Here is a 14,140-nt window from a genome sequence, read left to right as displayed (position 1 = left end):
TTAAAAACATATAAAGTATAAAGGATTTGCAATATTTGATTCGGGTAGTGGTGATTTTATTTATTTAATGCTGTGGTTTTTATACAGTTACAGTAATCTGAGGTAGAGTATTTGTGCGTGAATATATTTGGTTTAGATTGACAGAAAGACGGTAAGTAACGATTTCTTTAATTTTTTAAAAACATACATGTGAAATATATAATGAAATTCATCTCCGATAACGTAATTATTACACAATAGACATATTCTATTTTGTAGCGGTACATATTTCCATCTACCCGTTTCAATTGAAAGATTATGGTTTAATAATCAAAAACATAATAATGGGCACCAGTGTTTTCTCTATTATTGGAGATATAGTTTCACAGAAAAAATAAATCTATACTGTTTGTTGTTGTGTGTTCGTTATGCACCTAATGAAATAGTTATTCAAAGGGAAAGTAATAACATTTATGACACTTAGTGTTATATTATATAAAGAACAGCTATTTTGAGACTGTGATAGCCTCTTACTGCTTTGTTATTATGTTTAAGAACATTTTTAAATAATTTATAATTTGAAGCGTTGGATGAGATATCAATATAAGTATACAATGATTGTAAGTATTTATCAGTAAGATTTATATTAATATATGTGTTCAACATGGAACCACTAGTAATATCACTGCATTGTGATAACCATATATATGTACAGCAAATATCATCTAAAAGAGATTTAACATACATAATCCATTTGTGATTAAAAACGTTATTTTTAACATCATTCAGTAATAATGTGCCAATACTGACAACTGTTTTCCAGTGATTAGTCGATACCAGTAATATATACCGGGTAACGTTCAGGTTTTCCACACAATATATACAGTGGTGTAGACTTTCTCACAGGTAATAACAATTTCATAAATTGTTACATAATTTTTCAATTAATTACACATTTTTAAAACCCCAAATTTCGCTGCCATCTAATAGGACTGGTCAAATAATTTTAGTTGGAACGAGATTATGACAACGGCCTTGTCGTAGAATGAAAAACATAGCCTTTTGTGCTTGTGTATATATCTGTTTCTTACCTTAGTAAATCTATTCGATTTGTGAAACATAATACCAAGATATTTATAAATTTCTGAGTTATTAAGTTTTGGTTTTCCAAGGTAAAACTCCTTTTTGTAATCGTTCTTCTTGCAACTAAATATTAAGACTTTTATACGAATCAAATAGATTAAGAGAGTTTTTGCATATCACGACCACACACAATTAATGCAACAAACAGCTTAACATTGTAGAATTGCAGCTACATACGCGAGCCCTAAACGGTCCATTGATTTCATATTGATCCAGCCAGTGCACCATGACTGGTAAATCAAAGTCCGTGGTATGTGCTATCATGTCCGTGGGATGGTGTATATAAAAGATCCCTTGCTACTAATGAAAACATGTAGCGGGTTTCCTCTCTAAGACTGTATGCCAAAATAACCAAATGTTTGACATCCAACAACCGATTATTAATAAATCACTGTGCTCTAGTGGTGTCGTTAAAGAAAACAAACAAACTTGTTCATATGTTGACGTCAACATGTTTGCTCCAAATATCAACATGCTGTCATTGGTGTTACTATAGTCAAAACATATACATGTAGCAAAACAAAACAAAACAATAACAAACACGTTTCTGTACACAAAATGTAGCGGGTTTTCTCTCGAACACTATATTACAAAATTTCCAAATGTTTGCCATCCAATACTGTATCATATAGCAAGACGTAAGACTGTATTTTATCTGTTTGAACAAATAACTAGGAAGGCGACAATAATATAACATTAGTTCACAGTAAATAGGGTGATCGTCAGTATTTTTCAAGATACGGCCCTAGCAACCTCAAACAAGGCTTGTATCTAATAATAATAATAGAAGTAGATGTATCCACCAGTTTAGATACATATATGTAGCCATCCTTAAACAAATATTTCATTTTTATAACTCGGCCCACTGCACCCTTTAATTATAATTAATTGTTTACCTCTATAATATATGAAAGATAATAAATGACTTACTTACACTCATTAGTTTCCTTTGTTACAAGCTTTAAACTTGGTACAGTTTCTTATTCTGTGAATACGCCAATTTCTTTATTTATAAGAACCTTTATTTCAGTTATACATACATTTAAATAGTGGAAACTATTTTACACACTATTTTGTGTGATGTTTCAACTTTTTATTTTATTCACTTTCACTGATGATTAAAAAAGGCACAGTTTATTCTGTACAAAAATCAATAACGATTTTTTTATTAACATAAACAATGCGACATTTCTCTTTGTTCCTTTGTTTACTGATGGTGAAACATATACATGTATAATAAATTAAAACCACAAGTAGCTTATTACTTATATAATAATATTAAAATATTACAATTAGAAAACGGTCATTTTAAACCCTATTTACTTGGGACTGTTCCATTGATAATGATCACCAGCAATAACACTATGATATGCATTTTCTGAGTTGGACCAAATAAATGGTGCTATCCATACGAAATCATAAAAATTCAAGTTGCAATATTTCGTCGTTTATTAGTAAGACTCTGTCAGATCTAAACATGGACCCGATATTAAACAGAAACGAAACGTCTTTCCAGGAAATATTTATTTGTTAATACAAACCGTAACTAGGCCAGTGTAAAAGTCAATTGGGACACGACGTAAACGCGTGAACTACTTTGTATTGCTCGCCTCCTCGCTTTGAGAGTCCAATCGTTTTGCTATATTTCTCTTTGTTTGTTAGTTTTACTGTGTGGCTTTCTTTAAATACAACAGTGTATTGGGGAAATAATTAAATATTCAAGTTGATGATAAACATAATTTGAAAATAAAATAGCTACAAATAAAATTATATGTACATACCTCTTAAATATGCTGGTGATGGCAGGGTGCGCGTCTACCGTAGGAGAAATGAACGCTATGCTGACTGTTGTGTTCTTGAACGAGATCGTTTCGGGGCTGGGGGTTCTGTCATGGTCTGGGCAGCCATTGCCCATGGTTATCGTTCACCACTAGTCGTCACTGATGGCAATTTAAATGTTCAACGTTACCGCGACGATATTCTCGCTCATCACGTCATTCCTCTGTTCCATAACAACGCCAACATCTCGATTTTTCAGCATGATAATGTCACCTCTCATACAACTAGAGACACTGTAAATTTTCTTAGGACAAATAACATTGATTTCATTGATGACTGGCCCGCTAAAAGTCCTGATCTCAACCCCATCGAGCATGTCTGGGATAGTCTGGACAGACGATTGAGGCGTCGTCCCAACCCACCCGCTAACGTCAACGAACTTCGTCAAGCGCTTATTCAGGAATGGAACAATATTCCACAGGCAGAAATCAACACTTTAGTCAATTCTATGCAGCTGCGATGCACTGCAGTGGTCAATTCAAGAAGTGGTCATACCCGTTATTAAGTGGGTGGGTTTTTTTTGTAACCCCTACCACACTTGGTCAAAATTTCTCCCAGTTTCTGTTAACCTATGACCATGATTTTTGCACCAAACGATGCATCATGGAACACTCTTTAAACGCATATATAACAATTATTCCCCCGGTTTGTTTTCATCAAGTTATGTTCATGCAAAGTTAGCGGAAGTTTCTTATTTTGTTCAGTATATATTGTCATTGTCACTTTAATAAACAATTAAATCATCATATACTATTGTCCTGTTCGAATATTTAAATAAAAAGAACTCAAATCTCAATTCGCCGCATTAGGACGTAGTAACGCAAAAAAAAAGGACCACAGTCAAAGGATTTAGGGTGTCTTCTATTTTTATTTATTATGTTTTAATCAGCATGCTTATGGTGTCAGTATTAATAAAGCTATTAAAGATAACATTAATGACTATCTTTTAGGGATAGACATCAGTATTTGATTAAAAAACACATGGGAAATCGTGATTGGCCCCACCCCCTCGTCATTCCATTAGTTTTAAATAAATGTGATAACTTTTAAACAGTAAATCTGTAAAACGTTGTCATTAAAAAAATCCCTAATTATAACGTGTACGCATGAATGTATGACAATTAACACAAACAAGTATTGATTCTGTCAACTTAACACTTCCAGTTGTAATATTATTTATAATGCATCTAGTGTCTACTTTCTGTAGCCATTATGCCATCGGCCTTGAGGCTGGTAGGTACTGGATCCGTAACCCACCTGAGCCAATGGTGTCACTATCGGCTCCAACCCAGTGTAAGACCACATACACCGAGTTTCACTCACTTCACGGATGTGATTAGGGGGCGTCTCCCGAGTGCATGAAGCTACATGGGGATGATTACCCGGTATACAATGCAGGTTCCGTGTCCCGGGCTCGGGTGATACAGCAAGCGTGGAGCACGGCCCTGTCAAGTAATCCCATACCGAAATGGAAATACTGCGGCTTCGCCATTATTCTCTTCATCATCCATGTTTGCAATGTCAGAGGCTCGGTTTTACAGCATTAATTCACTCGAGGCAGATAATCCGTAATTCATCGTAGCTCGTTAGTTATTGTCTAATTCTTAGCACCGTTGCTAGGAACGTCAGTCTCTTTAATGTGTAATATTAAATTAATTTTCATTACATCTGCTAAAATATCACACGACACATAGGTACATGCATGTTTTGTATGGGGTAAAATTCAGCATAATTATGTTTTATTACAGTTTCAGAAAATCAGTTCAAAAACCAATTTCCTATAATGATATTTCGACCATCACAAGCTGTGTAGAGTGGCACATATAAATGTCGTCTCTCACTCTTCGAACAATATAATTTGTTTAGGATAATCATGATGTAACACATTGCATGTATCTCTATGCCACTCAGTATTTAAAAGAAAATCGAATATCACAATTGTTGCTGCAATGATCACAAATGACGGAACTCAATGCAATATTTAATTTTAAAGGGACAGACCCTAGCTTTTAAACACTACAGCATATGTTTTCACTATTAGAGCTGTTTATGGTCACTGAAATCAAACATTACTTATATTATATTCTTTACATTATTCATTTCTGTACAACCGAAGTGTTTCTGGCCATTCTGGTGTTCGTAGTACCAACAAATTGCATTTTTCATATTTTTAAAAACGCACGTGCGTCTGAGAAATAGCGGTATAGTGATTCGAGTTCTAGTCTATTTTAAAGGGTATTTCCTGTTTCCTGTCACAGACTTCTCTTTCACTCTATTATAACTTTATCCAAATGAGTTACAGGTTTGTAAATGAACTAAACTTAGTGTCATTTGTTTACGGGTTAAAACTAGGGTCTGCGCGCTTATATTGTATTTGAAATAAAACAAATTATTGGGATCATGTAAAACCAGAGAGGAAAAACAATAGCAAAAAAAAAAAAAAAAAAAAAGTTAACAAACAAAGTTTAAAAATTGGGGGATGGGAGTGCTTAAAAACGATATAACATATCAAAATGCCCAAAGGTAATAATGAAATTTGTTGGGGTTCGGGTTTGTCTTGGGAATGAATGAATGAATGAATGAATACATGAATGTTTAACGACACCCCATCACGAAATATAAATCGGCTATTGGGTGTCAAACTATGGTAAGGGTTTGTCTTGGGATGCAAGATACAGAAGCCAATCTACAGGAATTGTACTACGAGCGGCAAAACCTACCCCAGAAACACACTAGATGCCTCACCAGAGGCATGCCGAGAAGGGTTGAGGCCATAGGCGTACGGGCTCCCATTTGTGTAGGGGGGGGGGGGGGGGGGGGGGGGGCAGGCTAATTTTCGCTCCAATTAAACTAAAATGCCCGAATCTGGATAACACCATTTATTCATATTAGCATTACTACCAAACAGCTATATAGGGTTGCAAACGAATAATTACTAATTTTGACATGGATTACAACTAATTTTGAGGGTAGAATGATGGAAATACATGGTACCGAGGTCTCAGGTTAGCACATTTTGCACGAATATCTCTTATCATTTTCCCACGATTTTGATGTTTTGCTGCAGCCCCCTGTCTCGTACGGTTATGACTGAGGCGACCATCGAGGCTCGTGGCCCGGCTGTATACGCTTATCAGCACAGGAAGTCATGCATAACGGTCATATCTAGCAACATCTTAAAGGGACATTCCTGAGTTTGCTGCATTGTAAGATGTTTCCGACTACTACAATATTTCTACGATTAAACGTACATATTATATATATATGTTTATTGTTTAGAATATCAGTGTCTGTATATTCAATGTGTTTCTGGTCGTCTTAATATTTGTAAGAAGCTCAAACTGGATTTTGTCTTCAAATATTTACGTACGTACGAAAAAAACATATTTCAGAAAATAAAATGACATTAGAACGACCAGAAACACATTTAATATACAGCCACTAATATTTAATAAAAAAAATAATATTTGATATGTAATTACAATCGTTAAAAAAGTCTCTGTTAATCGATAACATCTTAAAAATTGCAGCAAACTCATGAATGTCCCCTTAACAGCCACAACTGACAATGACACCTTGTAGCTCAATATAAGTCACATACAGGTGATACGCCAATTCCGGATCACTTCACAAAAGATAAAGATAATCAACCATATAAATTAATAGTGATATAAAATGTAATTTTAGGTAAACATTTGACACCAAATACAGTGTTGTGTGAGCTGGCATACTTATTTGCAACCCCATGAAGTCCCAATTTCGAAAACGTTAAGCCGCTCGTTTCAGATATAATGGGAAGCTACTTCGACTGCCCTATTTCCAAAGAAAAAAGTTATTCTGTTTTAGTAGCAGAATTCCACGTTTCAAGCACAATAGTAGCTGGTACATTGACACTAGTTGATGTTAAATTACAGGAATTTACATGCCAGTTGAAACAAAATTCTATGAAAACTAACCGTCATATATATATATATATACATATATATATATATATATCATCAACGGCAGGACAGTGTTAATGGTGGAAAGAAACGTTGGGTGCACCCCAAACGTTGACCCGCTGAGATTCTATTTGGTGAAGTTCTACCTACAACTCGGGAATGAGTCATTTCCTACGAAGAAAAGACCACAAAAACCAATTCATTTTTTTCAGCGTGTTAGAAAATTCCATCACATGACGTGCTTCAGTTTGAGAGACGAGAACAGATTGCACGAATTGCTATAGATAACTATATCAACAGGGCTTATCGTTTTGTGTCATGAAAGGCCCGTCCAATGTGCAGTGCTAAAAGCAGTTTAGCAAGCCTCAGCGTCAAACGGCTGGCTGAATTTACACAAGGTATTGAGCGAAGAGGTCATGCACTGTATTAGACGTAGCATATTTATTACAAACTACAAACATAGCGTGCTTTTAGATCAAAATATATTAGACAGCATTGCGCAGCTTTCGACAATACATGGCTCATCTGATGGGTGGGCGCAACTGCCCTCAAAATACAATTGCGATTTTTATCTTACTTGAGAAGACAGTAATTCTCGTTTTACTACCCCCTCCCCCCCCCCCCCCCCTCCCCCTCGAGCATTATTTTAGGCTTAACCCTAATATAAACCAGTATATTCAGTTGGAAAATACAGCTCCGCGTTACAAAATACTGAATCGCCTACTATGTCAGTTTACAAAAGTCTTTTCTTTAACCGATACAACTACCATAAGAAAGGCAAACATATTTACACCTAAACAAAGTTCACCACAATTGGATATTCCTTTATATGATTTGTGATTTTTATAGGATTGTATAATGATTTGCATAATTGTTTCGTCTTTATTTTTTTGTTTTTCGGGGGGGGGGGGGGGGGGGGGGTGTTGTTACGTAGCCCAGTGGTAAAGTGCTTTCTTGAGGGTGTATCGGGCTATTTCTCGTTCTAGCCAGTGCACCACGATATCAAAGGCCGTGGTATATGCTATCCTGTCTGTGGGATGCAGAATCAAAAACAATGTTGGCCATTTGATATGCAGTGAAAGCGGGTTTGGGGGGGGGGGGGGGGGGGGCGTTGCCGCCACACCCAACACAGATGAAACGCAATCAATCTAAATACGGATTTGCTAACTCCGACATTTCACATGAATGTAGCTCATAATTCTTATTAAAAAAAAAATTTCAGAGTTGATTATGCGTGTAGTATCTCTCTCTCTCCCTCTCTCACACACACACACACACACACACACACACACACACACACACACACACACACACACACACACACACATTATTAAATAACAATGAGAATTGTATGAACATTGTACGAATTGTTATTCCCCGAGCACGAGCGAGAGATACAATTGTCAAACTAATTTCAATAACGACACCCCTCAAACTAATTTGATAATTTCGTGCGATCGTAGCTCGAGTGTGATAATTTAATTTTTATAAACACGCCACAAAATAATAATAAAAAAAAAAAAAAAAAATACATACACGCCATTTTAAAATTAAATCACGTCATTAAACTTACAAAACCGATTGAGTTGTCTGTGATCCGCACAATCAATCAATCAACCATCTGACTCGTGCTTACATCCACTGAAGGTTCAAGTACGACTTTCTTGGACACATCCTCCGAGGTTCTCCGCGATTCAGTTTCAATTCTTTACTTCAGCCTTGAACCCGAGGTTCTTCGGCATAAAACAACAGCATACACATTTCGAACAGAGTCTAATGCACGCAGGCATTAATGAACGGATGACAATATAGTAGCTAATATCAGAAGTAATTTTAATTTTAGGGGAAGCGTTGTGAACAGAGCATCACACTGGACTGGAACTACGTTTACAGCAGACATAACTCCCTTGATAATGTATCCCTTATCCACTGAAAATATAAGTACCCAAAGATTATTAAAGAAATCTCTGTACCCCAATATCCAGCTCCATTGAGATGCCTCGCTCACAACGTGCACGTTATAAAACCAGTAATAGTTGATCGTATATATTTGAACACAGGAAAATCAATTATGGGTGTTTTGTCGTCTTTTACATACATTATGTAGAAAATTACCCAATCGCCGTAGGTTATTTTTACTAGAGGAATTAAATAATGAAACCAACTTAGACATGAATGGATAGGCCCAATAGTATTTGTTTATATATAAAAGTCTTAGGTCATCAAAGAAAGGTCAACTTAAGATAACATGGAACTCGTCTTCAATTTCGTTCATATCACAGACAATGCATAATCTGTCGCTACACTGAGCGTTGTTGTAACGCCCAACTTCAATGGCCAAGTCACATGAAGATACTTGGAGTCGAATTGTTAAATTTTAAAACATCTTTACAAAATTCTAAGTGTAACATTTCTATGGATTCTGCCTTATGAGACCCCCAAGTTTCGCACCAATGTAGAATAACAGTTTTAATGTACGTTTCAAACAAACTAAGGGAAGTATTAATGTGGAGCATTAGATGCCTACGAAGATAACAAAATTGATCGACGGTGTTAATCTTAATACCATTATATTACCATTTTTCATTCGTTCAGATGACCTCCTTTCCTAAATACCACAATATTTGTTTTTCTTTCATTGAGACACAATTTCCACTTCTTATTGTATGAACTTAAAGTATTTAACATAGCTTGGAGCCCTTCGACACTTTTTGAAAATATTACCATATCATCAGCATATAAAAGCAAAAATAAACTTAATTCTGTCAGCTCAAAATCTGGACACGAATTTTCCATCAAATAATTTTCTTTATTCCTCACATAGAGGGAATACAATGTCGGCGACAAGATTTCTCCCTGCATCAGTCCGATCTCATTTTTGAAAAGGTCTGACAACTTCCCATTTAACATTACACAAGATCAAACACTTTTATACATGCTTTGGATTACGATTGCCTTTAGTTGACAGGCCACTGATGGTTCATGACGGACAACCGTTGGGATGATGCACTCTCAGAAAATCATTGCATATATTAAGACAGTCAAAATAAAGCAAAACGCACGGTACTTCACAATAAAATTTAATAATTAAATCGAAAATAAGATGTATTTAAAATTATTATCTACACTAGCATGTTTAGCTTTCTACCGACAAGAAAGTCATTACTCTTGTTCAGTGTAAGAATGGGAAGTCCCAGTATAACAATAGGTCATAGTTCAGAAGCATTAGAGTTTGACCCGGAAATAAATAGTACTAAGATGGAGGAGGGGTTCAGAAGAGTTCTCTGATGTAGTAAGGAACAACATATAAAAAAAGTCCCCAATTTCCTGTGTATTCTATTTTGTATGGCTGAAAAAAGGCATTCATTTTAGCCCTGAAGGTGTTGGCTTGTTGCTTTGTTAACAAATCCATGTTTAAAGGCTAATTATTTGGAATATGAAGGAGTTATTTTTGAAAAGTACATTTGGATTTTCACCAGATTTCCAAACTGTTTGGCTGTAAAGAGGCTCGATATTCATGCAGCAGTCATATGTTGATATACCAGCCATGTCAACAACACTCCAGATGGCATATTCCGTATGGGCAATTAGTTACGTGGATGATGATGAATAGTGTGTCAGTGTGAAAGTACTTAAATCTGTAGTTAAATTCGCCCCCCTGCCTCCCTGAACCTAACTATTGTATGTAGTTATATTGTAAAGTTTGTTTTGTTTAACAAGATCACATTAATTAATTAATCACCGGCTATTGGATGTTAAACATTTGACAGTTGCGACAGTCTCGGAGGAAACCCACCACACATTTCCATTAGCAACAAGTGCTTTTTTTTATATTGTGCACTTTTCCACATACAAGACAGCACATACCATGGTATTTGGTATATCAAGAGTGGTAGTTGTATTGTATGCATTACTTTGTTATATAATTGTGCAAAATAATCATGAATGAACTGAAATATGTTATATAGTTGCATTTTATGCCAGATAAATCTTGTATTGTATGACCAAAATGGTGGCGACTTTGATTTTATAATAAATAACAAACATAAGACACCCGAGGACTTTCAGTATGCTGTTTCTAACTATATCAGGGAACTATGCAGAAAAACACATTGCTTAAAGGCTAATTATTTGGTATATGAAGGAGTTAATTTTTAAAAGTACATTTGGATTTTCACCATGTGTCCAAAATGTTTGGCTGCAAAGAGGCTCGGTATAACAAGTGATATTTTTTATGTTATGCACTTTCCCCACATACAGGACAGCACATACCATAGTATTTGGTATACCAGAAGTGGTAGTTGTATTGTATGCATTAGTTTGTTATATAATTGTGGAAAATAATCATGAATGAACTGAAATATGTTTAAGTAGTTGCATTTTGTACCAGATAAATCATGTATTGTATGACCAAAATGGTGGCGATTTTGATTTTTGACTATAATAAATAACAAATAGAAAACCTGAAGACTTTTAGCAAGCTGTTTCTAACTACATCAGGGAACTATCCAGAGAAACACATTGTTTAGTACTATTTATTTCCGGGTTTGGTTCATATAATTTTGGTCAAAGAAATGTGATGGAATCCGTTCGATTCAATCCAGAACTTTTATTACAATTTTATGTGATCTGTGATATTTGTGGGTGTTGTTTTTTGCACAGTTCTTTACACTGTGTGATTTAACTGTCGATTTTTTATATTGATGTGGTTCATCATGTAATGTTTACATTTACCCTAGTTTGACGCCCAGTAGCCGATGCATTTTTCGTGCTAGGGTGTCGTTAAACATCTATTCCATCTATCTGGTTCATATTAGACCCAATGCTTCAAGACTATCAGGTCAAATACCTTCAGTCTATCATCAGCAAACTATTGAAATGCAAGTGGAGCAGTTATTATCTCCTGTGTATCTTGAACAATGTGAATAATACATACAGTGTACAATGCAACTATGTAAAAGTATTGGGAAAATAGTGTCGTCTATCTTCTCTTCATGCTATCAGAAACTGTTTTGCATTTACCCTAGTTTGACACCCAATAGCCGATGCATTTTTCGTGCTAGGGCGTCGTTAAACATTCATTCATTCATTCTCGGGCGGGATTTAGCTCAGTTGGTTGAGCGCTTGCCCGAGGTGGTTGCGTCGCAAGACCAAACCACCTCGGTGGATACATTCAACTGATTGGGATTGGGATTCGTTCCAACCAGTGCACCACAACTGTCCAAAGACCGTGGTATGTGCTTTCCTGTCTGTGGAAAAGTGCATATAAAAAATCCCTTGCTGCATTAAGAAAATTGTAGCGGGTTTCCTCTGATGACTACGAGTCAGAATTACCAAATGTTCGACATCCAATAGCCGATGATTAATAAATCAATGTGCTTTAGTGGTGTCGTTAAACAAAACAAACTTCATTCATTCTCATTATGCTAGAGCTATAAAATAATGTAGCTACGCTGGAACCATGGACTGTCGTGTTTTTCACTATATATGAAGATATAGTTAAACTGTTGACTGAAAGCAATGATTCCCATTTGGAAAGTCTTCAGCGTGATTGCATATACTGACATTATCAATATGATCGCACTGTTCTAGAACAGGATGTAAACAAGCTGACGAGTAAACTCTGTGAATATCAAGCGAATATTCTTAATTTTGATCAACCAAGATGTTAAAATCATCCCGCTCTATCAGGGGATGTAGATACTGTGCTGATGGAGATCTGCGAATGTTTTCGGCGGTGGAGTCAGAAATGCTGTGCAAGTCGTTATCATCAATGTAATCGTAGTGATCCGAACTCGCCGATTCACTTCGCAGTGATCTGATGTCATCAATTTGTTCATCATGGTGCAGACTCGCCGCCTCGTGTCTTGTGGGCTCCCTCACTTCAACTCTATCCATTGCTTTTGATCTTTTTCTGAAATAACAACTACAAGCAAACTTTAACGTTAAAAGATTGCTGAATTAGGTCTCAACACCTGGACATTAGGAACTGAGTATAATGCTAGATTCAGACTGACAACTGTTGCGACGAATTTGGCCAACTCAACGATCGCGTTGCAATTTCCCCAACTCTCGACTTACAACGGGTGCGTTCAGCTTAACAACTACATGCAATTTGTTAATCAGGTACGACAACCATCGTATACTACGAAATTTTAGTTGTAAGAGCGCTCAGACTAGCACAGGACAGTAGTAAATGTCATGCGAGCAGAAACGTGGCGAACTTTGTCGTGACAGTTGGTAGTCTGACCCTAGCATTAGGTATACATAGACATAAGTTTAATTAATCTTACTTGCAAGACCTACAGAAACATCGAAACTGAATCGCTTTACTCAAACTACAGCAATACAAACGCGTGTGCATGTATTTTACCTGTGGTTAGGGTGGGGAGGGATCTAGACAGTGCCGACCGACGTTTATACTTACCCGAAAAATATATCGAGAAAAAAAAAGAAAATGTGCTTGAGCAGGGAGGGGTGTGGACCCCCGAAACCCTCCCCCGCACACGCGCTTTCAATACCTCCATAATCCCATATACTGAACAGAACTCTAAGGTATCGGCGTATAGGCCTATGAGAACAATGTAATAATCCATCTGATAATTAATTGCATTTATTAAACTGGGCTTTACTTCACATTTACCTATTACGGTAATTCAAGAGGACATTGGGCTCAAGTGCACATTTTACTTAAATATCATACAACATTTCAACTTTACCTGCGTAAACAGCAGACGACCACAACAGCGATCATAATGAATATTACAAGGTTGATTAAACCGCCGATTAGCAAGTCCATTTTAGTAATGTAATCTGAAATAAGAAACAAATATATATATATAATATATATATATATATATATATTCCTATATATATATATTGTCATATGTATATACACATATGTGTGTATACATGCATACATGTGTACATGTGCGTGTATTTATTAATATATGGGTATATATAATATATAAACATCGTATATATATATATATATATATATATATACATATTACCTATTTTGGTAAGAGACGGTCCTGCCCTTGCCAGAGAATATGATTGTGTCATCAACCTATGTTTGTCTATATATTATATCCTTCGACTATATATATTTATATATATATATATATATATATAATATATATAGTGTGTTATGTTTTGTGTGTGTGTGTGTGTGTGTGAGTGTTTATTTATTTATTTAGCTTTATTTATGGGGGGGTGGGTGTATCTTTGACTAGGTA

General features: G+C 35.8%; 1 protein-coding gene across 1 annotated transcript; it reads right to left on the bottom strand.

The window, feature by feature from the left end:
• Positions 1–12,215: 12,215 nt before the first annotated feature.
• On the bottom strand, positions 12,216–13,684 carry LOC121367312. Its single transcript, XM_041491423.1, has 2 exons — positions 13,622–13,684; positions 12,216–12,828 (listed from the first exon to the last, which is right to left on the bottom strand). The coding sequence occupies exons 1-2, from the start codon at positions 13,654–13,656 to the stop codon at positions 12,549–12,551; spliced, it is 315 nt and encodes a 104-aa protein (XP_041347357.1). The 5' UTR covers positions 13,657–13,684; the 3' UTR covers positions 12,216–12,548.
• Between the last annotated feature and the right edge of the window lie 456 nt (positions 13,685–14,140).

Source organism: Gigantopelta aegis, chromosome 3 (genome assembly GCF_016097555.1).
Source record: "Gigantopelta aegis isolate Gae_Host chromosome 3, Gae_host_genome, whole genome shotgun sequence".
NCBI lineage: Eukaryota > Metazoa > Mollusca > Gastropoda > Neomphalida > Peltospiridae > Gigantopelta > Gigantopelta aegis.
This window is presented reverse-complemented; position numbering and strand designations above follow the sequence as displayed.

Excerpts from the sequence above, each read along its gene's own strand:
- LOC121367312 (XM_041491423.1), bottom strand. The coding sequence starts at position 13,656 with ATGATCGCTGTTGTGGTCGTCTGCTGTTTACGCAG. Across the intron at positions 12,829-13,621 it reads GTCGTCTGCTGTTTACGCAG|TTGTTATTTCAGAAAAAGAT; the intron begins GTAAAGTTGAAA and ends GTTTGCTTGTAG.